This window comes from Vulpes lagopus, chromosome 5 (assembly GCF_018345385.1).
Source record: "Vulpes lagopus strain Blue_001 chromosome 5, ASM1834538v1, whole genome shotgun sequence".
In the NCBI taxonomy this organism is placed as follows: domain Eukaryota; kingdom Metazoa; phylum Chordata; class Mammalia; order Carnivora; family Canidae; genus Vulpes; species Vulpes lagopus.
In genome coordinates, this window is record NC_054828.1 from 77,207,552 (window position 1) to 77,234,191 (window position 26,640).

The window sequence follows — 26,640 nt, forward strand, 5'->3', positions numbered from 1 at the left end:
TAGGTTCACAGCAGGGTTGGATACAAAGTAGAGAGAGTTGCAGTGTGGCCCCTGCCCCTACATATGCACAGCCTCCCCCTTTATCAACCTCCCATACCAGAGTGGTACATTTGTTAAAATCCATGAACCTGTACTGACACATCATTATTGTCCAAAGTCCATAGTATATTTTAGCAATCAGTCTTGAGGCTGTACATTCCATGAGTTGTTTTTTTTTTTTTTTTTACAAAGATTTTATTTATTCATGAGAGACACACAAAGAGAGGCAGAGACATAGGCAGAGAGAGAAGCAGGCTCCCTACAGGGAGCCCGATGCAGGACTTGATCCCAGGACCCCAGGATCACAACCTGAGCCAAAGGCAGATGCTCAACTACTGAGCCTCCCAAGCACCCCTCCGTGAGTTTTGACAAATGTATCCACCATTCTAGTATCATACAGAATAGTTTCACTGCCCTAAAACATCCTCTATGCTCTACTTACTCATCCTTCTCTCCCCTTTAGCTCCTGGCAAACACTACTCTTTGTACTATCTCCATAGTTTGCCTTTTCCCAAATATCAGAGAGTTGGAGCCATACAGTATGTAGCCTTTTCAAATTGGCATCTTCCACTAAGGAATATACATTTAAGATTCCTCCATGGCTTTTCATGACTTGCTAACTCATTTTTTAGAAAATATTTTATTTATTTGAGAGAGAGATTGCAGAAGGGAGGGTCAGAGGGACAAGCAGACTCCTCGCTGGGCTGATCCCTGGGATTGTGACCTGAGCCAAAGGCAGATGTTTAGCCGACTGAGCCACGCAGGCATTGAACAGATCATTTCTTATTAGCTCTGAATAATATTCTGTTTTATGGAGTACCACAGTTTGTCCATTCATCTACCGAAGGACATCTTGTTTCCTTCCAAGTTTTGATTATGAATAAAGCTGCAGTAAACCTCCATGTGCAGGTTTTTATGCATGGACATAAGTTTTCAGCTCATTTGTATAAATACCAAGGAGTGAGAGTATTGGATTATATGGTATGAAATGCTTAGTTTTGTAAGAAACTGCCTATCTGTCTTCCAAAGCGGCTATACCATTTTGCATTCTTAGCAGCAACAAGGGAGAGTTCTTGTTCCTCTGCATCCTCACCAGCATTTGGTGTTGTCAGTGTTCCAAGTTTTTGCCATTCTAATAGATGCATGGTGGTATGTCGTTGTTTTAATGTGTAGATCCTTAATGACATATCACATTGAACATCTTTTCATAGGACTTATTTGCCATCTATAGATCTTTGGTGAGATGTCTGTTTAGTTCTGTTGCCCCTTTTGATTTATTTTTTAAGATTTTATTTATTTATTTGAGAGAGGGAGAGCAAATGAGAGAGACAGCATGAACGGGGGCGGGGGGAGCAGAGGGAGAAGCAGGCTCCCCACTGAGCAGGGAGGCTGACATGGGGCTCAGTCCTAGGACCTGATCATGACCTGAGCCACCAGCTGCCCCTGTTGCCCCTTTTGAAAAATCAAGTGGTTCATTTTCTTATTGTTAGGTGGTAAGGATTCTTAGTATATTTTGGATAAGAGTCCTGTATCTGATGTGTCTTTTGCAAATATTCTTTTGCAGTCTGGCTTGTCTTCTCATTCTCATATATATATATATATATATATATATTATATATATATATATATATATATGCTTTTCCTCTGTTTTTGTTTTCTTTTTGGTGAGTGTATATGTGCCAGATCTATTTTAATGTAAAACCAGCTTACCCGAGAAATGAGAATTCCCATGTGAAACAAACCTAGAGAAATGCTCCTACTTTTTTTTTTTTTTTTAAATAAGGTAAATGTCAGTTGAATTCTACCAGACTGTAGCCTCATCCTGGACCAGGTTGGGGGCAGTTGCTATAGGAACTCTTTTTTTTTTTTTTTCTCAGTCACAGATTTTCCTTTATTTTTATTTTATTTATTTTTTTATTGGAGTTCAATTTGCCAACATATAGCATAACACCCAGTGCTCATCCCATCAAGTGCCCCCCTGAGTGCCCGTCATCCAGTCACCCCCACCCTCCGCTCACCTCCCTTTCTACCACCCCTTGTTCATTTCCCAGAGTTGGGAGTCTCTCATGTTCTGTCCATAGGAACTCTTTTTATTTGTTTCCCTACTCCCTACTGGGTACTGTGTGTATTGATTGAATTGGTAGTTTGGTAAAATATTTCTGGTCACCTATGCTCTGTAGAGCATGGACCCTTTTTACAAACTCCTTCCAGAGCCTATGTTTGTCTCATAGCTTAAAATTCTGGACGCTTAGGAGAAAGGTTTCTAGGCTGATGATTGTATGTAAGAGAGAAGAGAAATCAAGACATGTGTGCCTTTCCTATAGTAGTAAGAAAACCAAAACAAGTACCAAACTGCTGAAAACTGCCAGAGAATAAGCTTTGGTCTGCATAGACAGGTTCAGTGTTAAATATCAATTTCTTCTGTATTTGATTGTGCTTCAGATATGCCCTCCCCCAACCTCCTCCCCAACCAAGCAACTTCTGAAGTTATCAGTCTTTTTTCCATCATTTAATTTCTGTTTGTTCCAGTCCTGTCTTTCCTCCAGTGGTGAGAGAAAAGCAGCTGTCCTGTCAGACTGGCAGAGTCTAGTGGCATTTCCCACCATAAACACAAACACAGCTCTGTGCCACCTCTGTTCTTCGCAGAGCTGAACTGCGTGTTAAAATCTTGGAGTGGAGGGGAGGACTCCCAACAGGATGATTGGATGCAAACAAGGGGTGCTGGCATTTGGCCAAGGGATGCAGGATTCTTTTTTGAGAATTTTCTAACTTCTGAATCTAACTAATCACCACTTTCTATCATGTCTACTTATTTAGCAGGATAATTAAGCATGCTTGGCTCTTGGTGCTGATAGGTTATTGGATCCCATTAGGGGAGCTAGGTTGTTTCCATGGCTCTGCCTTACCTAATGTGATCTTGGCCAGATCACTACATTTCCTGGTCTTGTTAGTTCTTCCTTTTGAGACTGAGGGAGAGAAATAAGTACACCTAATTTTATCCATTTCGAGAAATATTTGAGGGCTCCATTATGTGGGGAGTAACCAAAATGAGTAAATCAAGATGTTCCCAACAGCAGCTGGCAGTTAAGAGGTGGTTGGGAGGGAGAGAGAACAAACAAGATACAAATTATTCTAACTCTGATTATATTTTAAAAACTAATGTCAGACAGAATAAGATAAGGAAAACTACTTTAAAGAGTCATATGACTGACAAGTTACCTACACCCCAAAGTTCATAGCAGTAATGTCCACAATAGCCAAACTGTGGAAGGAATCAAGATGTCCTTTGACAGATGAATGGATAAAGAAGATGTGGTAGGGCACCTGGGTGGCTCAATAGGTTGGGCATCTGTCTTTGGCTCAGGTCATGATCCCAGGGTCCTGGGATTGAACCCCATGTCGGGCTCCTGCTCAGCAGGGAGCCTGCTTCTTCCTCTGGCTGCTCCTCCTGCTTGTGTTCTCTCTCTTTCTCTCCCTGTCAAATAAATAAGTAAAATCTTAAAAAAAAAAAAAAGATATGGTATATATACAATGGAATATTACTCCTCCATCAGAAAGGTTGAATTTGCTTCAACATGGATGGAACTAGAGGGTATTATGCTGAGTGAAATAAATCAATCAGAGAAAGACAATTTTCATATGGTTTCACTCATATGTGGAATATAAGAAATAGTGAAAGGGATTATAAGGGAAAGGGAAGGAAACTGGGGATAAATCAGTGAAGGAGACAGACTATGAGAGACTCCTAACTCTGGGAAAAAAACAAAGGATTGCAGAAGGGGAAAAGGGTGGGGGGATGGGGCGACTGGGTGACGGGCACTAAGGAGGGCACTTGATGGGTTGAGCACTGGGTGTTATATGTTGGCAAATTGAATTTAAATAAAAAAAAGTCATACGAAGTGAAACAGTAATTCTCCTTGAGCACTAACAAGCATATAGGGTATGTATAGTTGTTATCTATTTTATAGATGAAAAAGCCAGGGCTCAAAGAGATTGAGCAACTTGCTTAAGGTAATAGAGCTAAAGGCTGGATTCATACAGGTGGTTAACCACTACAGATATTGCTTCACTCAGGAAAGGAGAGACTGCCTCACGCTGTTTCTCTCTGAGGAGGCAGAGCATGGCTAAAAGAGGAAAAACACAGGTGCCTTCTGGGGAGCATAAAGCAATCCTTTTGCCTAGCATTAGCCCATTAGAGGTCAGGGAGCAGTAAGAGAGTCTTGAGCTATATTGTTGAGGACTGGGAGTTTGTGCTGCTCTGAAGAGTGGCAGAGTCAATTAGAGGTTTAGGAGCAGGAGAAATAAATGCAGTGGCAACTATGTTTAGTTTAGTTTAGTTTTGTTTTTTTTTTTCCAATATTTTATTTATCTGTTTAAGAGAGGGGGAGAGCAGAAGCTGGTAGAGGAACAGAGGGAGGGGGAGAAATATGCTCCCCATGAAGCAGGGATCTCAGGACCCCGGGATCATGACCTGAGTTGAAGACAGACGCTTAACCCATTGAGCCCCCCAGGTGCCCCAGCACCTATGTTCTAAGACTGATCCAGGGGTGGTGTGTAGGTGCATGTAACTGGTAAGATGTTACGGCAGTGATAGTGGCCACAGGAAAGAAGTAAAAGGAAGGACGAAGGACTGGGCAGCCAATTTGATTGAAAGGGATGACGAAGGGCCAGACTCTAGGGTTTTGAGCCTCGCGGTAAGGACAGAGTGGCATGAAAAGAAACGGGCACTGTGAGGAGCCAATTTGTAATGAAGATTCGGGAAAAGAACTGTTTCTTGGTGTGACAAGGGTCAGATACATTGTAAGTGGAAATTCCTTTAGTCTTCAGAAAGACCTTTCAAGGTCACTTGTTTTTCTCTTGTATAGATGAGCAAACTATGCCTCAAAGAGATAAATAAATGTCTCAGGGGCATACAACGTGTAAGTGGCAAACTTCTACTTGAACCCATGTCTGTTGGCACCTCCTGTCCCATGTCCCCCAATGTGCAGGGCAGCATTTCAGGACTAGGAAGGATATTAGAGCTCCTCGGGTATAATGCGTGGTGCATCATTAGAAAACATGGACCTGGAGCAGGTATCAGGGCTTGGGCAAGAGGTTCAATTACTGCAGCCTCTGGATAGAGGTGTTTATTTCAAATTAGGGAAAAGGGGCTAGATGATCGAGAGAAGAAAATGCAAACAAGAACCTTGAAGTTTGACTTGTTTAGGGGCTAAGAGGAGGAGACAAAGTGGAAAGTGATCACAAGGAGGACTGGGGCAGGTAATAACATCAATGCTAGGGAAGGAGAGTATTGCCAAGGAAAGTGTCTCAACAGGATTTCTGCGGTCATTTACCGAATTCCTATTGTATATGCCAAGCACTTTACAGCGTTGATGGTGTTAACCTTAAAAATAAAAGTCCATTATATTACCAGCAAAATGGGTTTATTTGGGAAAAGGAGAGAACTGTAATTTGAGACATGAAAGCTATGGCAAAACCATAGGCAAGTCCAAGAAACAAAGGAGAGGAACATTATTTTTTGGAGAAGAAGGAAGAAGTAGAGAGAGATTATTTTGAAAGCAAGTCAGCTGCAGAAAATACTATCTGCTGAGATGGCCCACACTTGGGCAGCCCGCAGTTAACTGGGAAACTGATGTGTGTGGTGATGATGAAGCGGTTTAGCAGGGCTCACTGGCACCCATCCCTCCTTTTCCTATGAGCCTGTGAGACTTGTTGGCCAAAACATGGCACTGCAGAAGGGAATGTAATCTAGTTTGATCATTAGTTTGGGGCATTTAAAAAATGATAATGTGAGGAAAAAGCATCTCACCTTAGAGTTTCATAGTTTGCTAGAAAAATGTCTTTTAAAATTCTTTTAAAATGGCATAACCAATAATTCTTTAGGTTGATGTTTCCTGGGCTTTCTTTTCTCTCTAACCCCCCCCCCCCCCATGACTTTTCTTTCAAATGCTTTATCAAGGACTTGGAAATGTTAACTGTTTACCATAACACTCCATTAAGTCAAAGCTAATTCAAATGACCGCTTTTTTCCAGCCAACAAGATATCTGTTTTCTCTAAGAAAAGTAGTTAAATCAGAGACTATTTCTAAGCATCCCATGAAGATAAGTTTGAAGAACATTTCCTGTGTTGTTTTTTAGAGGAAAAATAATTAAAATAGAAAAAAAGAACAAGAAAAAATAGGAAGAAGGTAGCATCCTTGAAGTGCTGTATCAGTAACTCCAGAGCACTAAACCCATAAATATGACAGAGCTGGCTAGGAGGGTTCAGTGCAGGGGAGATTGAACTTCAAAGGAATCACATAACCTGGGTGGTAGTCACAATTCTGCCAACAACTCACTACCTTTGTGGATTGAAACAAGCCATTTACTTCCCCCTGTCCTCATTTTCCTTATGGGTAAAACAGGAGATCCTTTAAAGACATCTTCAACAAAAAAAAAATCATGAGATTGTCTCATAATCTGTGGATAGTGTCTCTTCAGCAAAATTTAGCTTGTGGTTGGCCTGCTCCCACCACCTGGCCTGCTTCTGCATCACCTCCCACACAGAGAATGCAGAGCTGTTACAGCAGGAGCAAAAAGATGTAATAAAAAAGAGGGTGAATCTGAGAAACTGTATTTGTAGTAATAGGTCCGGTTGGGTGAGTATGGGTGGTACATTTTTTTTACTTGCCATTAGGGGTGGTGAATCAGGGCTCCTTATATTGCAGAGTTCTAGGATACTCCCCGAACGCCCCTTTCACCTGTGTATTTCCAGGTTTTCAATTGCAGGCAGGATGACTTTGTGAACACTTTGAAGATTTGTTTGGAATGAGTTGGCGACTTTGGCCTGATTTTAGTTCTTTTTCCTTGGAGAAAAGGAGGATTAGCTAACAAAGCATTTTGTGTCCTTGGTAGGTAATGGCTTGATTAATGTGCTCTGACTCACTGCCCAAGTAAGCAGCTGATGGGAGCCATAAACCCATGGTTAAACTTGTATAAATTAGCTACATCCCAGAGAGGCTGTGTGTTAGAGGCTTGAAGAGCTACTTAAGGCCCTCTTAGTGCACCTGCCGTGTAACACAAGTGATTAGGAAGTGAAAAGCAGGTGAGCTAATATGATAGGGGGCTGCAAGTCATCAGTGTGTTTCAGCCAAGCGCCAACAGGCTGCGTGGGGATGAACAGAAAGGGAGTTGGAACAAAAGTTGCAATGTCCGTGTTTTAAGCTAGTGTCTGCCCCTAACTAGTACTTTCATAGGTAATTCACGTCACCTTTCTGAGTTTCTGTTACCTGATGCATCTGTAAAATAGGGTACTGGACCAGACCAGCAAACCAATCAGGCAGGTTGCCCTCTTGCTGCATCCCTCATTCTGCTCTAGCCCTTATTTGAAATTAACCAATGTTTTTTATCTCCGCCTACCACCTGACTTTGGATCTACTGTCAGTATCTTGTCTTCCCCACCAACCCACCAAAAGATTTCGTGCTGCAGTGGGCTCTTCTTATCCCTCTTCCCCAAAACCACTGCGGATTTCTGAAATACTCTGATAGGCACGTATTGTGCGTCCTCTGTAGGAGTGGTTTACTGCAGGGTTTTTGTTTTGTTTGTGGGCCACGAATCCTTTTAGAGTCCAAGGGATAGCTGTGTGTCTCCTCATCAGAAAAAAGTTTCTGCAGACACATTTACATAAGATTTCAGAGAGTTCATGGACTCTGAAGGTCCTCAGGCTAAGAACCCACACAAAAGAAAAATACCATTATTCTATTTCTAAGCTTGTGTAGGACTGCTGATCTTTCCAGGAAATGCTAGAAGCTGGAGGTAAAGGGGACAGAAAGAACCCAAAGGGCTTGAGCCTCATGAACGGCTTGGGAACCATGGTATGCAAATAGTGAATGAGCCTGGGACCCTACAGTCTTCTGGAGACAAGTGTGCCAGTTCCTGACTGAAAGCCGTGACCTGTGACAAGTTCTGTACACCCTTTGCTAAAATCGATATCTGTGAGCTTTTTTCCAACCTAAAGTGGGAACACAATACCTTCTCCCTGTGCCCTTTGCAATGTGGTGTGAATAAATTTGGATGGCATTTCTCTCTGAGAAGGACACTGTCTAAATTTAAAAGTTCTCAGGGCTGGTAAAGTAGTTCTGTCTCTGCCAGAGTTCATCTCTTAGAGATCACATTTTCATAAATCACTAGTGTATTAGCTTCCTTTTCACTGACACACACCCTGACATTTATCATGCCCTTACAAGATCATTCTGGGGATGACCAATTATTGATGTACTCAGTCTGTTGGATACTCACATCATTTCGTCAGTTTGACTTTCCTGGGGATAAAGCATTCTTCTCACAGACTCATCAGGACCATGACGTCTCACCAGGTTTACTTCCTCTTAGTCTGGGGTGTAAAGTTGCTGAACTAATGGTGGAAATAAATAAGCACGGCTGTGTGACAAAATCCTTTTTGGAGTTCTCCAGAAATACAAAAGTAGATGAAAGTGGAAACCGTTTTCTGTTTCTATTTTGCATATCACAGCTATTCTTCTATCTCATAGAAAGAAAAAAAAAGTCTCAAAAGCATCAAAGTTCAGGTCCTTCAGTCTCTTTACCCCACTGCCTCTGCCCCCAATTCTCATGGGCTCTACTTGCTATTGAGCATTTTAATGAGTCCTGATTTGGCATACTTTGTAAAAGCAAGCTAATTCTTTTGTGGAAGTCACTGACCTTTTATTACAGTCTGTTCAGGATTTAAATGAATATAATCAACCTTCAGTTTCAGAAACAAAAATGTACGTTTTCTATTTTAAGACCTTTTATTAGTAACTTTTTTAGCAAATAGGAAAGTAGGTAGAGTTGTATAGTAAAACCACATTCTCCACTCAGCTTCAGCAGTGATCAGCAAATGGCCATCTTTTTTCATCTACCTCCCTGCTTACTCCCCTTTGTCCTGGAATTCCAGACATTTCATTTCAAATGAAGGAAATTCCAGATGTATCATTTCACCTGGAAATATTTCATTATGTATATACCTTAAAGACATAAGAACTCGTTGGAAATCTATTCCCCAATGCCTTAAAAAAATGAACAAGCATTCACGATTTTCCGGTTGTCATATAATTTGTTTTTGTACTTTAGTTGAATTGGGTTTCAGATAAGGTCTGAAATTGATGTTGGTGGATCCATCTCAAGTTTTTTTTGACATACAGTTTCCTTCCTTTTGATTTATCATTCTTGCTATTTTTATCATTGTTATTTATGTGTCTCCTGTAGTCCTCCTATAGTTCCTATGATCTGGGTTTTGCTGGTAATGTTATTTTTAAGGAAATAAGAGTAACACAAGCATGTCATTTTTAGAAAGGTGGTTTTCAGTGTATATAAATGTTTCACTTTGTGCTGAATACAGTCTAGCTCTAGAGTTTACAATTTAATTAGGCAGGGAAACGAAAGCATCAGGAGACGTCTCTACATTTTTATCCCTGCTTTCTCTTTGTTGGAAGACACCTTGGCAGATTATATGCAGAGGTGTCACTTAGCTGCTGCTGAAATGAACTGGGCTGGAACACCAGCCATTCTTCAGCAACAATGCCAAACGGTTATTTTGGGCAGAGAATTGGAAGAGAAGTTTTGCCTGTTGAATCTGTAGTGGAAAATTGGGGTGACTGAATGTATGAATCAAACCCTTTGGTCCCAACACTCCTCACTCCCTGTTTGCTGTGGTGAGCATTCTCTTGAGGACTGTTCATTCCAGTGGAAATATGATCACAGAATCATTTGGGGGAAAACACTTCCTGAGGACACCTGGCCTCATCTGGCAACCTTACCAAGGATTTCCAGCATTAACTCTCCAGAATGAAGCTGTTTGTTAACAATTTCCATATCCCACATATACCTGCTGTGCATTCTGAGTTTGCTTTCTCTCTTGTCCTCAAGAGATTGTTAAATTGCATCTCTCTCTGCAATGGGAGTGTCTGCCTCCACATATATATGTGCCTTTGAAGCTCTTCGGCTAAGATTAATTTTGAGTCTTCCCTGCTGTGCTTTTCAGTACATACGTACCGCATTCAACTACCCATATATAAGAAGATGTTTTTAATGAGTAAATTTTGACTTATGATGGGATTATTGTAGACTTTTTTGTTGTGTGTAATGCTTAATTTTATGCATCAGTTTGGCTGTGCCAAGAGGTACACAAATACTTGACCTAACTTTCTGGGTGTTTCTGTGGCAGAGTTTTGGGATGAGATTAATATTGAAATTGGTAGACTTTGAGTAAAGCAGATTGCTCTCCATAATATGGGTGGGCCACATCCAATCAGTTGAAGGCCTAAATAGAACAAGACTGATTTCCCTAAGTTAGGAGGAATTCTCCAGCTGACAGCCCTTTGGATTGGAACTGTAGTATCCACTTTTCTGCATCTCCAACCTGCTGGCCCACCCCGTAGATTTTGGACTTGTCAGTCTCCATAATCACATGGGCCAATCTTCCTATATGCACATCCCGTTGGTTTTGTTTCTCTGGAGAATGCTGACAAATGGCATGGGAGGAAAGAAAGGCAAGTAAGTATATGCCCTGGATTTATCTGGCTGGCTGTTTTTAAAGTGGTGTGTTCTTTTTTTTTTTTTTTAAGATTTTATTTATTTATTCATAGAGATGCAGAGAGAGAGAGAGAGAGAGGCAGAGACACAGGCAGAGGGAGAAGCAGGCTCCATGCAGAGAGCCTGATGTGGGACTCGATCCCGGGACTCGAGGATCATGCTCTGGGCTGCAGGCGGCAGTAAACCGCTGCGCCACCGGGGCTGCCCCCAGTGGTGTGTTCTTTTAAAGAGATGGAAGGATCATTGGAGAGGCCATCAGTAAACTGAGATTCTGGCCATAACCCTTCTAGCAAGCTGTCTTTTGGTTTCTGACCTGCTCATTTTCCCTTTCTAAGCCTCACTTCCCTGTCTGTAGAAGCAATTTGAGCTAAGGGATTTCCAACTTGATGAGTCCGTGAAATAACAAATGTTGAACATGTGAGCCAGCTACCAAAGAGGACTGCCCAAGTGCTAGATAAGAAAAAAAGTCGAGGATGTATAATAGGTAGTGGTGGTAGTACAATGCCAAGCACAGTGAAGAAAAAAAAATCATGAATGGAGGGGATGATACTCTGTGCATTAGGTGACATTCTAATCAGTTCAGTGTAGAACATGGATGAGTACATGCCTGTGTGAGAACCTGTAGCTTTTGTGCTTTGCCTCTAAGTTCAGGTGATCTTGCTTTGAGGGCACTTAGAATCTGTCTCTGAATTGCAGTAATTCTTATTTTTTTGCAGCAGGAGTAGGGTGGTGGTGAAGGCTTGACAGCTGTGACAAGCTGAGGCCCTCTGGCCAAACTGAGGGGCCCCAGCCTAACCAACAGACAGGAAATGCCTGACCCCAAGGACATTTGTGCTATTCTTGACCAAAGAGATTGGAAGGCATCTCAGGCTAGCTCTGGCAAATGGGATTGTAAATGGATTTTTCTGTTGCCTCGGTTGAGCCTTTCTATTCCTTCAACTTGGGCTTTCCCCTCCAGGTAAAAAAGCAGTAACCACAAGGAGGAAACCATATTATTTTAGCTTCTCCTATCTGGTGAGTACTCAGTACTTAGCTGCAGCAATCTTTTGGTTTTTTTTTTTTTTTAATCTTTTGGCTTTTTGTGGGAAATTAATGTTCACCTCCTATGGCAGCCTGCCACTTGGGAAGTTGGCATTTTGGGTCAGACAGTCTGGGTGTGTGACTGGGGAAGTCAGCTGCCCCCTTTGGATGCAGACACATTCTCCTTGATCACTGGAGGCATCCGAATATGGTAAGAGACAAATATGGTGAGGTGGATTTCTTTGCCCTTGGGGTTCTTTATGACCACGGGCTCACCCACGAGGAGGCAGGACCCTGATGGCCATATCCCCAGAGAGGCTAGCGCTAGCTGACTGTTTACACAGTTGGTGCTGAGGACTGACAAATGATTAACCCCCTGGAATCCCTGATTAGCCCCCAGTTATGGTCATGAGTTCAGCCTTTTGAACTGCAGCCTTAAATTGTTTTTCCAGCATTCTCCCCAGTCGGGTGTCTCTGCCCAGCCTGTGCTATGGAAACCCTCCCCAGGGAGCAAGTGGTGTGCAGGGGGCGTGGGAAGTGAAGGCTGGAGGCCTCAGACTAGCTTCGGGGGAGGCGGGGAGGCTGGCCTGCCCATGCTGAGGTAAGGAAGGCACCCTTGAGAGGACAGGGAGACAGGAAAGGCACTGCAGCCTGGAGGAGGTGGAGTGGGAGCCACTCCTGGCCCTCTGCCTGGCCACTTCCTTCCCCTTACATGACAGCCTCGCCGGCCTGGCTCTCAGCCACCTGGCAGTGGCCATGGCACATGACTCCCCCACCAGTTCAGCGTGCTGGCCAGGAGCTGGGGGGGTGGAGTCTGCATGGGGCCAGGGCCCTCTGCCTGCCCAAGGCCCTGGGTGGGCCTCGCTCTGCTTCCTGGGCTCCCCAGGCTCAGCGTGTCCTGGCCAGCATCCCCTTCCCGGGCAGTAATGCCAAGGCAAGGGGGTTAGGACATGCTGGCCAGGCTCCTTACTATACCTCGGAGCGGAGCTATATTACCGGGAGCTCAAATGAGCTGCATCACCCCGTGGGAGACCATCTCACAGCAGGGGCCTGGGAGCACCTCTTGCTACTCCACCCACCCTGGCCAGAGGTAGCATGACTGTGTGGGGTCCTGTGCCAGATGCCCTGGAGAAAGATGGCCAGTGCTTTATCTTTCAGGAAGGTGAGGGAGAGGTGAGGCACGCTTATCTGCCCCAGCCTGCTCCGAGGAAGTGCTGTTGACCTCATAAAGTGGTGGAGCTCTGGCTTTTGGAAAGGGCTAGGTTTTGCAAAGAGCCCTAGAGGGGGCCACTGGGAAAATGTGCCAATAAATTCTAACTCGGGCTTCACTTTCTCTTCCCTCATCTCATTTCCTCTCTCTCTCACCCCCATATCTCCTTCCAACATACTTTGTCCCATTTACTTCCACTCTGTGGCATTGTCTTTAAATTGATCTGATTAATCTTTCAACTGGGGTCAAATTTATCTAGAAGGCACTTGAGCATTTTCCTAGTGACTTCATAGGGTAATGAACATTACTCTTTATGAATTAGGTGAGCATGGGGTAGGATAAAAGGACATGAAAAATATTGCAGATTCTAGAATGGCCTTGGCAAAGTTGACAGATCCCACCCTGAAATCACCTGCACCCAAGAGAAAGTTGTGGTGGTGATGGCGGGCATTTGGGATGTCAGCAACTTGCTGTGCAAGTTGAGTAAACAAGCTGCAGCTGAAAATGTCTAATGACACTGACAGTGATGCCTCCTTGGATTAACTCTCTCCTGCATGTCATATGACAAGCTAGAAGAGGACTCAGGTACATTCAGACCTAACCTTCTCATTGAACAGAACCCCAAATGAGGCAAGTACTCAAAAGTTACACAGCACAGAGCTCTGCTGGCCAAAAACATGGGCTTTTCCCCATCTCTGCTAGTTCAGTGATTAGAACTAGACCCAGAATTAATCTGGTCCACCTGACTGCTCCCACCATTACCTGTTTGGTTTACTTCCTGCCTTATACTTCTCTTCTCTTTCTTCTGTGGCGATGTGCAGGGGGCTGTCCCTTACAGTACAGCCAGGGTTTCTTGTACATACACCTCATTCAGCTTGCTTATGCTTTTTGAATACAGGATGTATTATCAACATCTCTGAACCAATATGGAACTGCATCTTCTTCCCCTAGGTCCCTTCCCTGGTTCTTGTGTCCACAGGGCAGGGCTGTTGGTTGTAGAACCTTTAGTAGCCAGGCCACAGGAAGCTCTGCTCGTTCTTGCCACAAGCCATTCTTGGTGAATACAGTGTGACCTTCAATTTAGGAGGGTATGTGTGCATGTACATAGTTTTTTAAGTCAAGAAGTTGGCTTAAGTTTCATAATATTATAACTACTGCTTATTGTGTCTCTACTGTATGCCTGCTACTTTTACAAATCTTATAGGATATAAGGAACAAATCTTATAGGCAGTATCATACTTGTTTCTATTGATGCAGAATCTGAAGATGAGCCAGGTTTAGTACCTTGCACACAGTAAAGTAGCTGACAGAGCAGAGGATTTGAACCTAGGTCAGTGTAGCCGCAAATCTATCACAGTGCCCTGCCACCCAGTCATTATCCAGCCCTGGCCTTACCCAAAAAAACATGTTGCTAGTTTTTATTCTGAGAATGAATGGGCAAGAAGTTGGAACAAAATGTGCTTACAGATCTACTGACTGACACTTCAGTTATACCACACTGTTTAGATAACATTTTTGAAAATTAAGTCTTCCATAGATTGAGATAAGCACAACATCTGCCCTTGTCTTTTTGTTGTTTCTAAAATAATTGTAGTTTTTTCTTCAATGTATCCTATCACATTAAAAACAAAGTTGGCTTTTTTTTTCGCTGATAAAAATATATCTTTATTATAGAAAATATAGATGTTCACCAAAAGGAAAAGTGATTCCAAGCAGCATACTAGCTTTGGGCTAAGAATGTGGACAGTGGAGCTGTAGTGTAGGGGTTTGAATCCCCACTGTGTTACTAATGATTTGTAGGACCTTGAGCTAGTTACAACTCTGAAGTGGAAAATAATACCCTTCATCATTGAGTTGTTTAGATTAAATGATGCAAAACCATTAGAAGTGACCAAGAGATATTTAACACTTCAATAATCTGATTTTTCTCTCTGAACTGGTATATACATGTGTAAATATATATGTGTGTGCGCATGTATATATCTACAAAGTATGCATATAGTAATAAATAAAATGAGATAAAAAAAACCAGCTAGTTTTTATCTAACAATATATTATGACTGCCTTTCCTTACTTCTAAATAGCCTTCTCTGTTCCCTGATAGCTGCCTGGAACCTCATGCTGTGACAGTGTGAATGGAACTGAATCTATATTGTGGGGCATGTAGATTTCCAGGTTTGCTCTAACATGGTGCACTTTTAAATAAATCTGAGTAGATGCTGTGCCCACGAGTAGTGTCCCTCTGGGTGACAGGAGCTTCCCACTCTTTTTAGAGCTACCTAATCCTCCCTCCTCTCAGGTGAATGAGGATCTGCGCATGTTCCCTTTGGGAGCTCAGAACCTTCTGAGCTGTGAACTTTCATACTCCAGCCCCAACTGGGGAACTTGGCCTCGGCCTCTTTTCCTTTCTCCCCTTAAATCTATAAAAGCTATGTTTCTTGGTTTAATATCTCTGGTATTAATTATCTCTTGGCCCCTGAGAAATCACAAGTCAGAAAGTACTCTCATTCTATGTTGCTATGCCTCAGGTACTAAGAAAGTGCTGTGTCCTTTTTAAAAGGGATTAGAGGTGAAACCCTAAGCTTCTCTGCTTTCCAGGGTGGACCCCTAATGCCCACCCTTCTGTGTGGAGAGCTATAGTCATTTCTGTGCCATTCCAGGACCACACCTGGCCATTTTAGTTCTATGAATTTCTGGTGACACACTTATTTGATTATTTTATTGATGTAGAATTCTACATGCTGGCCTTAGATTAGGTCCCCCATAGGCTTCCACCTCTTCTCTGCTTTCATCCATTAGCAAACCAGTAGGTCACATGTTTGAAAATCCTACTCTTGCCTCTCCACACCTGGCCTTCTGGGGTGTGTTATAGATGCAGACTCAAGGGATGTACTTTCTGTGGCTTCTGAGTACCAGAAGGCTGAGAGTTATGGGTAGAAGTGATTTAGGGTCAATAGTCTCTTAGGTAATACTCCTCTTAAAAAGTTTATAGCTTTAATGAGATTTTTCTCATCCCGAGTCTTTGAAACCTGTCATTTTAATCTATGTATATTCTAAGGAAACTGAGTTCCAGGACTCTGTTGACCAAACAGCCACAGACACAGGCATTTTCTTATAATGTTTAAGGGATAAGCTTCATTTTTCACTCTAATCTAGGGAATAGATTCTCATCTCTGAGAAAGGGTACAATATGCTATTTAGGGTAATGTGTCTGCCGAAATTATGGTGGTGCTGGTATGTCTGAGATGTGCTGGAATGGCATCGGGACTTAAAAAGAGAATGTGTATTCCATATGGGAAAGAGAAATGACACATGTATTCCATGTTTGTAAAACTCAGGATCAATTCCTCTTTACAGTGTTTTCCAAAGCCCATTTTAATGTTTCCTCTGACATCCTTCCTGGGAGAAGGGTTAATAAGTATCATTGTCCTCCTGGCACTGAGGAGGACACTGAGACAATGAGAGGCGAACTGACTTGCCTTGAGCCCTGGAGTAAGGCTGGCAGGAGTCTGCAGAGCCAGGGCTGCCCTGGGGAAAGTCCTCTCAACAGAGGCAGGGAAAGCTCCCAGACAAGGAGAGAACATCTTGCTCAGCTGTACTGGTGTAAGTCCTGTTTGGGGGCTGCTGAGGCAGAGAGTACTGGACATTTCAAAGTCTTAGTTCAAGATCCTTAACCAATAATCTGCTTTGCTGCCTTGAGCTAAGCTGTAAGAGTGATGGATGGCAGAAGTCGATTATTTTTGGCTCAACTGCTCAGTCTTGGCAAGGGGCCTTTACATGTAAATATGACCTCTACAAAAGGTTTAGGAATCTGAGGTCATTTTCTTCCTACAATTCACATGTTGGCCTCTTCTGCAGAGGGGGTTACCAGTTATGTGGGGGGTCACGTTCCTCTTCAGGGTTCCCTACAATTAAAGGATATAGTAAGGCCAAATATGTAGTAAGGCTAAAGTGATGACTTCTATCATAGAGGATCCCTGCATCCTCTTCCACCCCCAGCAGACCTGCTAAAGCTTGAATTCTTTTCACTCACTGCTTGCAGGAAGGCAGCAGGTGCTCATTGGTTTAATCCCCACCTTACCGCTTACAAGTTAGTCTAAGGCTAATGGGGTCTTCTTTTTGAACTTTACGGTTTTCTCAGCTGAAAAATGGGAACAGCCACACTAAGGCTAAAAAGTCATGGTAATAGAAGAATCCACTTCCGAGATGTATCCAATCCAGGGAGAGTTGGCATGTGGTCTCAGAATGAGTTGCCACTGTTCCCACACCACCCAGACCAGCCTCTCTTGTGCTTGGTTCTGTGCATCTTAAAATGTGGGGTGTAGCAGCGATTTGTCATCTGAGGCTTGGAACTCTACACATTTTCTTGGACTATGCCACTGATTTTCATGGAAATCAAGGCCAGATATGGTGAGGACATGAGGCCAAACTGACCTGACCTTTATCTGTGTTTTGTCTGGAACAGGGGTCCCGGTCATCTCCCTTGTCCAGTTCTTCCTGGATGGAACAAGAAAATAAACAGGGTGTGTATGAGGCCCAGGACTCAGAAGACAAAAGGATGGGCTCTGATTTTGAGAACTCTGAAGACAGGGAACGGAACCCAGAAGAAAGAGGAATGGGCTCTAATCCACAGGATGCAGACAAGAGAGAAGGCCACCCAGAGCAGGAGCTGGGCTCCAACCCACAGGATGAAGCTCTAGGAAGGGACCCAGAGGAGAGGGAACTGGTGTCTGACATCTGCCCAGGTGAGGAAAAGCTGGCATTTTCATGGAAGTTGCCCCACTCACAATTATTTCTAGCTCCTCTAGAGTTAGAACCAGCCTCAGCATTCTTTGTGGGAGAGCCTTCAGGTGGAGACCATTAAGCGGATTCTGTATCACCTTAAGCCTGAGAAACATCCTTTTCTTCAGTCCAGTCTGAAGTGGGCTCTTCTGGTAAGCATGGGTGAAGAGGGTAACTCACTAGCGCAGCACTTTACAGCATATAGAACACTGCTACACATTAACAGTCTCAAAACAACACAAGAGGAGACACAGCTCGTGTATCAGAACATACCTCATCAGGTTGTTGGGGGAGTTCAGATGAGTTGCTGCAGGTGAAGACTTAGCATAGTACTGAGCAAACCAAGTCTCCAGATGTTTACGGTTACAGTCATCATCTCTGTTTGCAGATAAGTAAGCTCAGTGGTAAGTGACTTGCCCTGGTTCATGCGAATAATGCCCAAAGTGCTTAAATCTTCTGCTAAACCCCTTGCTATTCCTGACCTGGAAAGAGGAAGTGCTGGCCCTCCATCTACTTCCTTGGTTCCATCTCCCGGCATTCATTGCTTTATACTGCTCTGTGCATGACTTGGGGACAGAAAAGAGCTGAAATACCTTATGGCCAAGACTATGAGGTTCATTTCTTACCCCCATGACCTGTCCCAGACTTCCCGCTGCTCTCCCCTGCAGTGCACACAAGCGCCTGGTCTTTCACGTTTTCTTAACTTTCTGGAGTGCCCTCTGCTTGGAATCAAGCAGCCAGAGAGAGACAGGTGTGTGTTCTGGGATGGTCTCTGAGTTGTGATCACCAGCTCTAGGTCCTGTGCTCAGGCCCCCTGCCCGACTTGCAGAGTGAAGCCCCTAAGTTGGGATGTGTTTGGTTTGTTGTCCTACCCCAACAAATTATATTTTAAAAATCAGCCTGTTACCTGGTTAGGACAGGTGGTCTTGTCTTTGCGGCCAGGGCCTTGAAAGGCATTGGTAGCTGTTAGAGTGAGCTAATCTCTTCCAAGATCCCACAAAGTCCCACCTGGCCCATTTTAAGCTGTCAGGCCTTCGGGAGGCTCTGTGGAGCAGAGCCTCGGTACAGTGGGTGGGGCTTGGACCTCGAGATAGTTGCTAGAAGAACTGGCCAGCCAAGGGGGCAGGTGAGTGGGCTTCGCCCAGGTTTCAGAGCACAATGTCCTGTAGGCCTTCCCCAGGAGGCACCAGGTGGAAAAGAGGCTAGAATCGTGGGGGCCTTGGAGAGAGGGAGGTTGAGAGTAGGGGGGGGGGGGACTCCTCCGTGCTCCACACTCTTAACTGAGACTGGCTTCCTCTGGGTTTTACCCTATGAACCCTACTTGGTAGTAGAGTCACCGGCACTGCCGCCTTTGCTGTTGCAGGTGGGCTGCTGAGTGAGGAAGAAGGGGCTGTTCTCCGCGAGGAGGATTACCCACCTGGCGTAGCAGAGATGGCGATGTTCCCGGGACTGGGGCTGTCGGAGTCCGAAGGCCTTTCCCGGAGCCCCCGGGAAGAGGAGGAGAGCGCCGGCGAGAACCGGCTGGACGAAGAGCTGCAGCCGCCCGCTCCCACGCTTCCCTGGAGGCGGCACCTCTCCCTGGGGAGTCGGCACCGGAGCGACAAGCCCGCCCACCGCCGCTTCCGCCGCCTCCACCATCCGGTGGCCGTGGACCTCGGGGAGCTCGACAGCCTGATGGCCAGCATCTTGGACGCGCCCACCATCTGCCCCGACTGCGGGGAGAGCTTCAGCCCGGGCGCTGCTTTCCTGCAGCACCAGCGCATCCACCGCCTGGCCGAGGCCGCCGCCGCCGCCAGCCTGGAGCCCTTCGGCTTGGCGGGCGAGTGCGGCGCGGTGGTGGGGCTGGTGGGCGCGGGCGCGGGCGGGCCGGGGGGCCTCGGGGCGGGGGGCCTCGGGGCGGGGGGCCTCGGGGCGGGGCCCGCGCGGGCCCGGCCGGCGCGCGAGAAGCCCTTCCGCTGCGGCGAGTGTGGCAAGGGCTTCAGCCGCAACACCTACCTGACCAACCACCTGCGCCTGCACACGGGCGAGCGGCCCAACCTGTGCGCCGACTGCGGCAAGAGCTTCAGCTGGCGCGCCGACCTGCTCAAGCACCGGCGCCTGCACACGGGCGAGAAGCCCTACCCGTGCCCCGAGTGCGGCGAGGCCTTCAGCCTCAGCTCGCACCTGCTGAGCCACCGGCGCGCGCACGCGGCGGCCAGCGGCGCGGGGGCGGCGGCGCTGCGGCCCTTCGCCTGCGGCGAGTGCGGCAAGGGCTTCGTGCGCCGCTCGCACCTGGCCAACCACCAGCGCATCCACACGGGCGAGAAGCCGCACGGCTGCGGCGAGTGCGGCAAGCGCTTCAGCTGGCGCTCGGACCTGGTGAAGCACCAGCGCGTGCACACGGGCGAGAAGCCCTACATGTGCTCCGAGTGCGGCGAGACCTTCAGCGTCAGCTCGCACCTCTTCACGCACAAGCGCACGCACTCGGGCGAGCGGCCCTACGTGTGCCGCGAGTGCGGCAAGGGCTTCGGGCGCAACTCGCACCTGGTGAACCACCTGCGCGTGCACACCGGCGAGAAGCCCTTTCACTGCGGCCAGTGCGAGAAGCGCTTCAGCGACTTCTCGACGCTCACGCAGCACCAGCGCACGCACACGGGCGAGAAGCCCTACACGTGCATCGAGTGCGGCAAGAGCTTCATCCAGAGCTCGCACCTGATCCGCCACCGCCGCATCCACACCGGCAACAAGCCGCACAAGTGCACGGGCTGTGGCAAGGGCTTCCGCTACAAAACGCACCTTGCGCAGCACCAGAAGCTGCATCTGTGCTAGGGCCGGGCCGCTGGGTGGCTGCCCTCGGGGAGCATGTGGGGGAGTAGACGTCCTGGGACTAGACCGCGTAGAAGGAAATGGGTGTGGGGCGGGAGGGACAATCTGAGGAACCGGGGAGTCTCTTGGTGTTAGGGGGTCTTGAAGGGGAGGGTGGAGTAAGTGTTGCTCTTTAGGGATGTGATCATTTGCCTGCCTCCTCCCCAACGAGGACGTGCATGCTGGGGACACGTGCTTGAGCGGTGACTTCTTCAAATACGCACAGCAGGGCGTGAAGAGCGGGTGGGAGTGCAGGCATTTTGAGGACCTTGAAGAAGGGGACTTGGGGGGATAGGGGAGTGAACAGGATGGCAGGCGATAGAGTAGTGGGGCTCTGAGGGCCTGTGGGAATCAGGGAAGGGGAGGACGTGCTTACGGGGTAAAACAAAAGGCAGGTATGAATAATTCAGCCCTGGTCTCACCAACTGTTAAGCCACTCTTCGCCCTGTCCCCCCACATCGGCTGCAGTCTCATGAAAAGTAGAGGAACCTTGTCGATCCTATTGGAGAGGATATTTTGTATATTCTTCCCTTCCTTTCTCTGAGCCACAGTTCGCTGCTATTTTGAGGCATCCAGGGGAAACCGGGCATGAAAGCTTACACACTGATCTCAAGGGCGAAATTGAAGTTTAGACACTCATTCATAACTAGTTTTAAGGTCACCTGGGAAATCTTGGTCCTGCCCCCTGGTTCTTTGCTTCTTCCTTTAAAGTAGTCTAGCTTCATGCTGGGTGAAGGTGGTCTATGTGGATGTCAGGTGTTAGGGGTGTGCCAAGCCCAGTATTTCAGGTCTCCCTTGTGATCTCCTAAGTGCAGGGAAATGAAACAATCCTAGCTATGTGTGACTTTTCGCTTTCCCAGACCAGCATGATGCTTGTTTCCAGTGAATCTCAGATCAGCAACAGTTGCCCCAGTGACCTGCTACAAAAGTCAACTAGCTCAGAGTTTTGCCAGCCTTATGTGAGAAATCCAGGAGAGCAAATGTTCACATGTTGGGGTACAAGGCTTCTTTGTCTCATCTGCCTTCACTCTGTATCCGGTGCACCCCCCCCCCCTTGGTAGTAACGGGGGAGATCGGGAGATCGTCAAACAGCCACTGTCATCCACGTTGTAATGGACTTTTGGTCTGAGTAGAAATAAATGTCTTTTACTTACACGGGGAGGCACAGTAGAAAGCTCAAGGCTTTGCACAAGGAAGGCACAAGCAGGGAGAGGTGTAAGTGCAAAATTGCCAAATAGCACAAGCAATGAATGTTTTCTGGTTGTTCTATAAATGCCAAAATAGCACTTTTATATTCGTAAAGTGCTTTATGATTTTTAATGATTGTTCGTTGTTTCTCACGTCTTTGTGAAGTTAGATCAGTATTATGACCCCTATCATAAGGAAGACTTGGGGACAGGAGTACAGTAGGCTGTTCTTGAAGAGAGGCAGATGACCGTGTGGATAGGTACAGTCTGACCTTTTGTGCTCTCCAGCTCAGCTGCTAGAAAGACTTACCTGTCATGATTTATATAATAAAGACACTGAAGATTCTAATGCTTCATGGAAAACTTAAGGCTAGTCTAGAAAGGCCAAAGATGTCCTTTGTTGACAAAGCTGGTCTTTGTCATGTATTTAGGGTGTCTTAGGTTTGTTCTGTCTAGTAGGGGGCTGTAGTTAGACGACTCTTGTACAGGTTTCAGTCACCTATGCTGAAAATCCCTCCCCTAGGTTAGCCTTTAGGAGTTAGAGTTGTGGAAAGCAGTCTTGTTTCCTTCACTAGTGATTGTTAGTTGCTCTGTACTTTTCATGGAAGCATCTTCACAAACTGTTGGGCACACTCGAAGGAAAAGAAGAAAAACTGCAAGATTTTTTTTATAGTTCTAGCAAACTTTTTCTGTGGATGCTGGTAATTTATACTTGATCAGTTGTATTTTAGCAAAGAACCTCTTTGGGGACTGTAGGAAAGCATGTTCTTGTCCTTATAAAAACACCTTCAAAAAAAATCCCGAGAATTCTGGGCTTGTATAATATAGCCTGTTGATCTTGCCCTCTTAATCAGTTTATTATTATTTGCAAATGCAAATAGATTTTCAAAAGATAGATAATTTTGCAAGATACTAATTATTTTCTTTTAGTTGAGTAATATGAACAAAGTAAACGTCCATTATTTATTCTCTTTCCTCTGAATACTAAGTATTTAGGACTCTTTTGAAAATAATATAACCAGTTTGTAGGTAATCTTATTCCTTTGTGTGTGTTTTTTTTTTTTGTTATGCACATCTACCTCTTCCAGCCGTTTTAAGTTCTCTCCAGTCTGTGCCTATGAAATCTCATCCAACTTTTGATTGTTCATGGATTAATTATCCACTTTATGGGTTATGTGGCCTTTTGCTGTCATTGTACTCTGTTGTACAGTCTCTTCTGCATCAGCTGTGTTACATATGGGCAGCTTTCAAGAGACAGTTCAGCAGGGAAAGGGGATTGAAGCTTATATAGAATAATTTGGTGGCAGTGGAAATCTTTGGATTTCATTGACCTCTCTTCTTTCAGGTACGAGAGAGAAGAGGGTCAGCCACCACCTCAGTATCCCTTTTATGAGCAAATCCCTTAGCAGAAGAAAACAGTCCAACCACCAACACCCCCACTCTCATGGTGCATTTAAAATGTGATTCCATTTTTCTTACAATTCTTCAGGGAACATAGCTGCATTAAGTGAATTTAAATGCAGTCAGGAGGTCATTTCTTATATCTAGTTTGAGAGTAATAGGGTTTGTTTGTTTTTTTTTTTTTTCAGCAAACTCTATTAACCGTGGTTCACCCTTCAAAATGTTCATTTGAAGATTCCATCCATCAGCTCATTAAGGATGGTGGAGGCAAGTGTATCATTTGTTTCCTGGGGAATTTGGTCAGGTGCAGGCTGCTCTTTCCTTAGCAAAACCTGGAGCAGTTTCGGTCGGTTAAATGGCTTGATTAAATCTTGAGCTCTGAGTTGGAAAGAGAAGATGAGAAGTTAACCCCTTGAGCCGTGTGGTCTCTTCAGGATCAAGAGGCTGTACATGTGTGAAAAAGTACGGACTAAGAACCTGTGTTCATAGACAATCCGAACTGTGTTTCTGAAGTTTGTGCACATTTTCCTTCACTGTAATATTATTTTACAGCTGTTTGTTAAAATAGTGAATAATTTAATGGTTTTAAAAGCAACAGGTTTTGTGTGTGTACTTGTATATGTGAGAATTGCCTTATTTTCAGATTGTTTTATTTAATGATGGTTCCTTGGACAGCGTTCTAATGTTCAGCAACCATGGAATATTTGTCATTAAATCCGTATCAGTCTTTTTCCATGTTATTCTTTCTTCCTTGTCATCCATTTAATATCACTGAGATCAGTATATGGAAGCTATTGTCTCGTAGAACAGGGGTCAGCAAACTACCTAACCTAACCTGTCTCTTTTTGCAAGTAAAATGTTTTGGATTACAGTCATATCCATACAACCTTACTTACATACTGTCTGTGGCTGCTTTTGCTCTGCAACAGCAAGGCTGAGTCTTTGTGATAGAGGTTATATGGTCCACAGTCCTAAGATATTTACTCTCTGGATCTCTGCAAACAACATTTGCTGACTCCTGTGTTAAAAATGTTCAAGTGGATCCTAGATCACCCTGGAACTGGCTAGTATCTAAATAACTTTGCCCATTTTAACCAATACTTCTGCAGGAATGTAGCTTTAGGATGTTGGGAATGTGTTAATGCTATGCCACTCGTATTGATTTCTTCATTCCTTATATGAACCTTATAGGAGTCTGCGGGGCATTTTGATAGCAGGCAGGGGAAAGTTGATATGGGGAAGGGAGGCATTAAATCTATTTTAAAAAGATATATTCCTGAATCACATAACAAAGCATTTTCTTTCCCTCAGCTCTCAGAAATGTAACTTAACAGCTACTGATAACACTGAATGGAACTTATCAGCTAGACTGGCCTTTTACTTAAAATACTTTTTAGCTGGTCTCTGCCCCACCTCGTAGAAACAAGATAGCAGTTTGTAAGGAAGGGATTCAGATTCACAAGAAATAGAAAACACAAAGCATGAAAAGCACTTTGTTTTCTTGTAATGATCACAACTACCTCCCTGCGTGAATATCCACCAGCCCTTTCCTGCCTGGCAGGGCCAGGTCGTGGAAGGAGGCACCCAGTTGTGGGATTACAACATTCTTCCCCAAGCCTGACTATTCTGGTTTAAAGCAACCACCAGTCTAATTCCTGGTCCCTAGGAAAACTGTTAAACCAAGTATTTGAAGCATTTGTTCAGTGCTCTCTGGGGACATAGTAGTGAACCTGGACTTCTGGGCTCTGCTGGGAAGGGATGCTGAGCTGAACTTGCTGTTAGAGCAGGGCTCTGCCCGAGTTGAGGTGGCGAAGATGTATCTGGTCAACTTGGAATTCTTTGGGCTGAATTAGTTTAAGATCAAGATTTTGTAATTTAATCTTACCTACAGAGTAGAATTACCTGGAGAGCTTTAAAAACAACCCCTCCCCTCCAAAAAAACCAAAAAACCAAAAACCAAAACAAACAAACAAACAAACAAAAAACTCCCTCAGGGCACCAGGGCAGTTAAGTGTCCAACTCTTGATTTCAGCTTAGGTCACGATATCAGGGTGGTGAGATAGAGCCCCACATTGGCTCTGCACTGGGAGTAGAACCTACATAAGATTTTCTCTCTCCCTTTCCCTCTGTCCCTTCCTGTCCCTAAAACAACAGCAACAGCAAACCTGACAACAACCAGAAAATTGTTCCAGACATTGGCTGGCTGATCTGGGGTGAAGTCCAAGTACCTATAACTTTACATAGACCTCTTAGGCAACTTTAATGTGTAACCAGGATTGAAAAGTCTATAGAATCCATCAGGCTTGCTTTCTTGGGGATTGCCGTAAGTAAAGCTGATGAGCCTCACATCCTCTCCTCTATCAGGGAGTACGGAGGCAAAGGGCATTGTCCCATGCAGCAGGCTTTGCTGCCTGTCCACTCCTGCTAGGCCTACCTTTCACGTACATCTTCCCCACATAGATAATAAGGGCCAGAAGAAGTGCCTGTATTCGCCCTTCATCAGATAATGCCAGATGGGCGGCACTGGCTGCTGCTGGCCTCTCTTTATCTTTGCGGGTCATAGACTGCCTGCCTTCCCTTCTTTCTGATCTTCATTCTGTCTCAGTTCACTTAACAAAGCAAAATTCCATGCATTACTCCTTTTCTGAGCTGCCCTTGGCAATAGAGTTGTTTCCTGAATTTTGCTCCTGGAGGGAAAAAGGAGGAGCTCACCCATCGGGTCTCCAGCTTAAACAGACTAGCGTTGGGCTCTTCTCTCTCCTTGTCAGAGCCTCAAGTGTCTGCAGATTTCAGTTCCTTGCTGCCCGCCTGTGTTTTCAAGGCCCCCCTCTGCTCACCCAAAGCCCGTTCCAGTGGTTTTCAATTTCCAACTGGGACCCAGATGACTGTTCCCAGACTTGTCTGCATCCACCAGGTGACCGGCCTCATCACAGCAACCATAGATGCTGAGTTCTGGAAACCAAAGAGTTGGGTGGCAAGATGTTTCCTGTACCAAGCTGCCATGTGCTTAGGAAAGCTTAAAAAAGGTATCAGTGTGTGTGCAGTTCTCAAGCTGGCCTCCGCGCATCTATATTTGGAGAGATTTTGTGCTAAGTGAAAGGTCTCAACGGTCCCGGGCCTCACCAGTTGCTGGAAACTGGGGATTCCCTGGAAGTAGTTTGATGTCATCATTTATTCACAGAAGCAGCTCCCCTGAGATGCCTTCCCTGACCCATGAGGTCTGGAGTGGTTCTTCTGCAGAGATGTTCCCATGAGGTCCCGGACCCATTTCCTGTGTATGGGAGGCCTACCCGGTACCCGGAGGCTGTGGCTTGTTAAAAGCAGAGACCCCGAGATCAGGCTGAGTGCCCATGTGCTGGGAGTGGTGCTTGATGCTGGGGCTATAGGTATGAGTGGGAGAGGCTCACGTGTTCTAGTGCTCCAGAACAGAGAAGGGGAAGACTGGTTTTGTTCTCTGCCTAACATCAACCCCAGCTTCCTTATGGTGAATTATTTTGCAAACTCGAAGTGTGACTTTTGGGATTTGGCTCCTAGTGGGGGAATTAAGAACTTCATGATACCAAGGGATCAGGTGTTAATACCTGGGT

At 45.3% G+C, this 26,640-nt stretch overlaps 1 protein-coding gene across 5 annotated transcripts in view; it reads left to right on the plus strand.

The window, feature by feature from the left end:
- ZNF697 (zinc finger protein 697) overlaps nucleotides 1–23,782 on the plus strand; it is a 32,404-nt gene extending 8,622 nt beyond the window's left edge. For 2 of the 5 annotated variants that reach the window (XM_041755906.1, XM_041755908.1), the window contains exons 2-3: nucleotides 17,305–17,584; nucleotides 18,985–23,782. In XM_041755906.1, coding sequence (XP_041611840.1) covers nucleotides 17,305–17,584; nucleotides 18,985–20,429 — 1,725 coding nt within the window. In that variant the 3' untranslated portion in view covers nucleotides 20,430–23,782. The other 3 variants (XM_041755907.1, XM_041755909.1, XM_041755910.1) reach the window with 3 other exon arrangements.
- The last annotated feature ends 2,858 nt before the right edge of the window (nucleotides 23,783–26,640 follow it).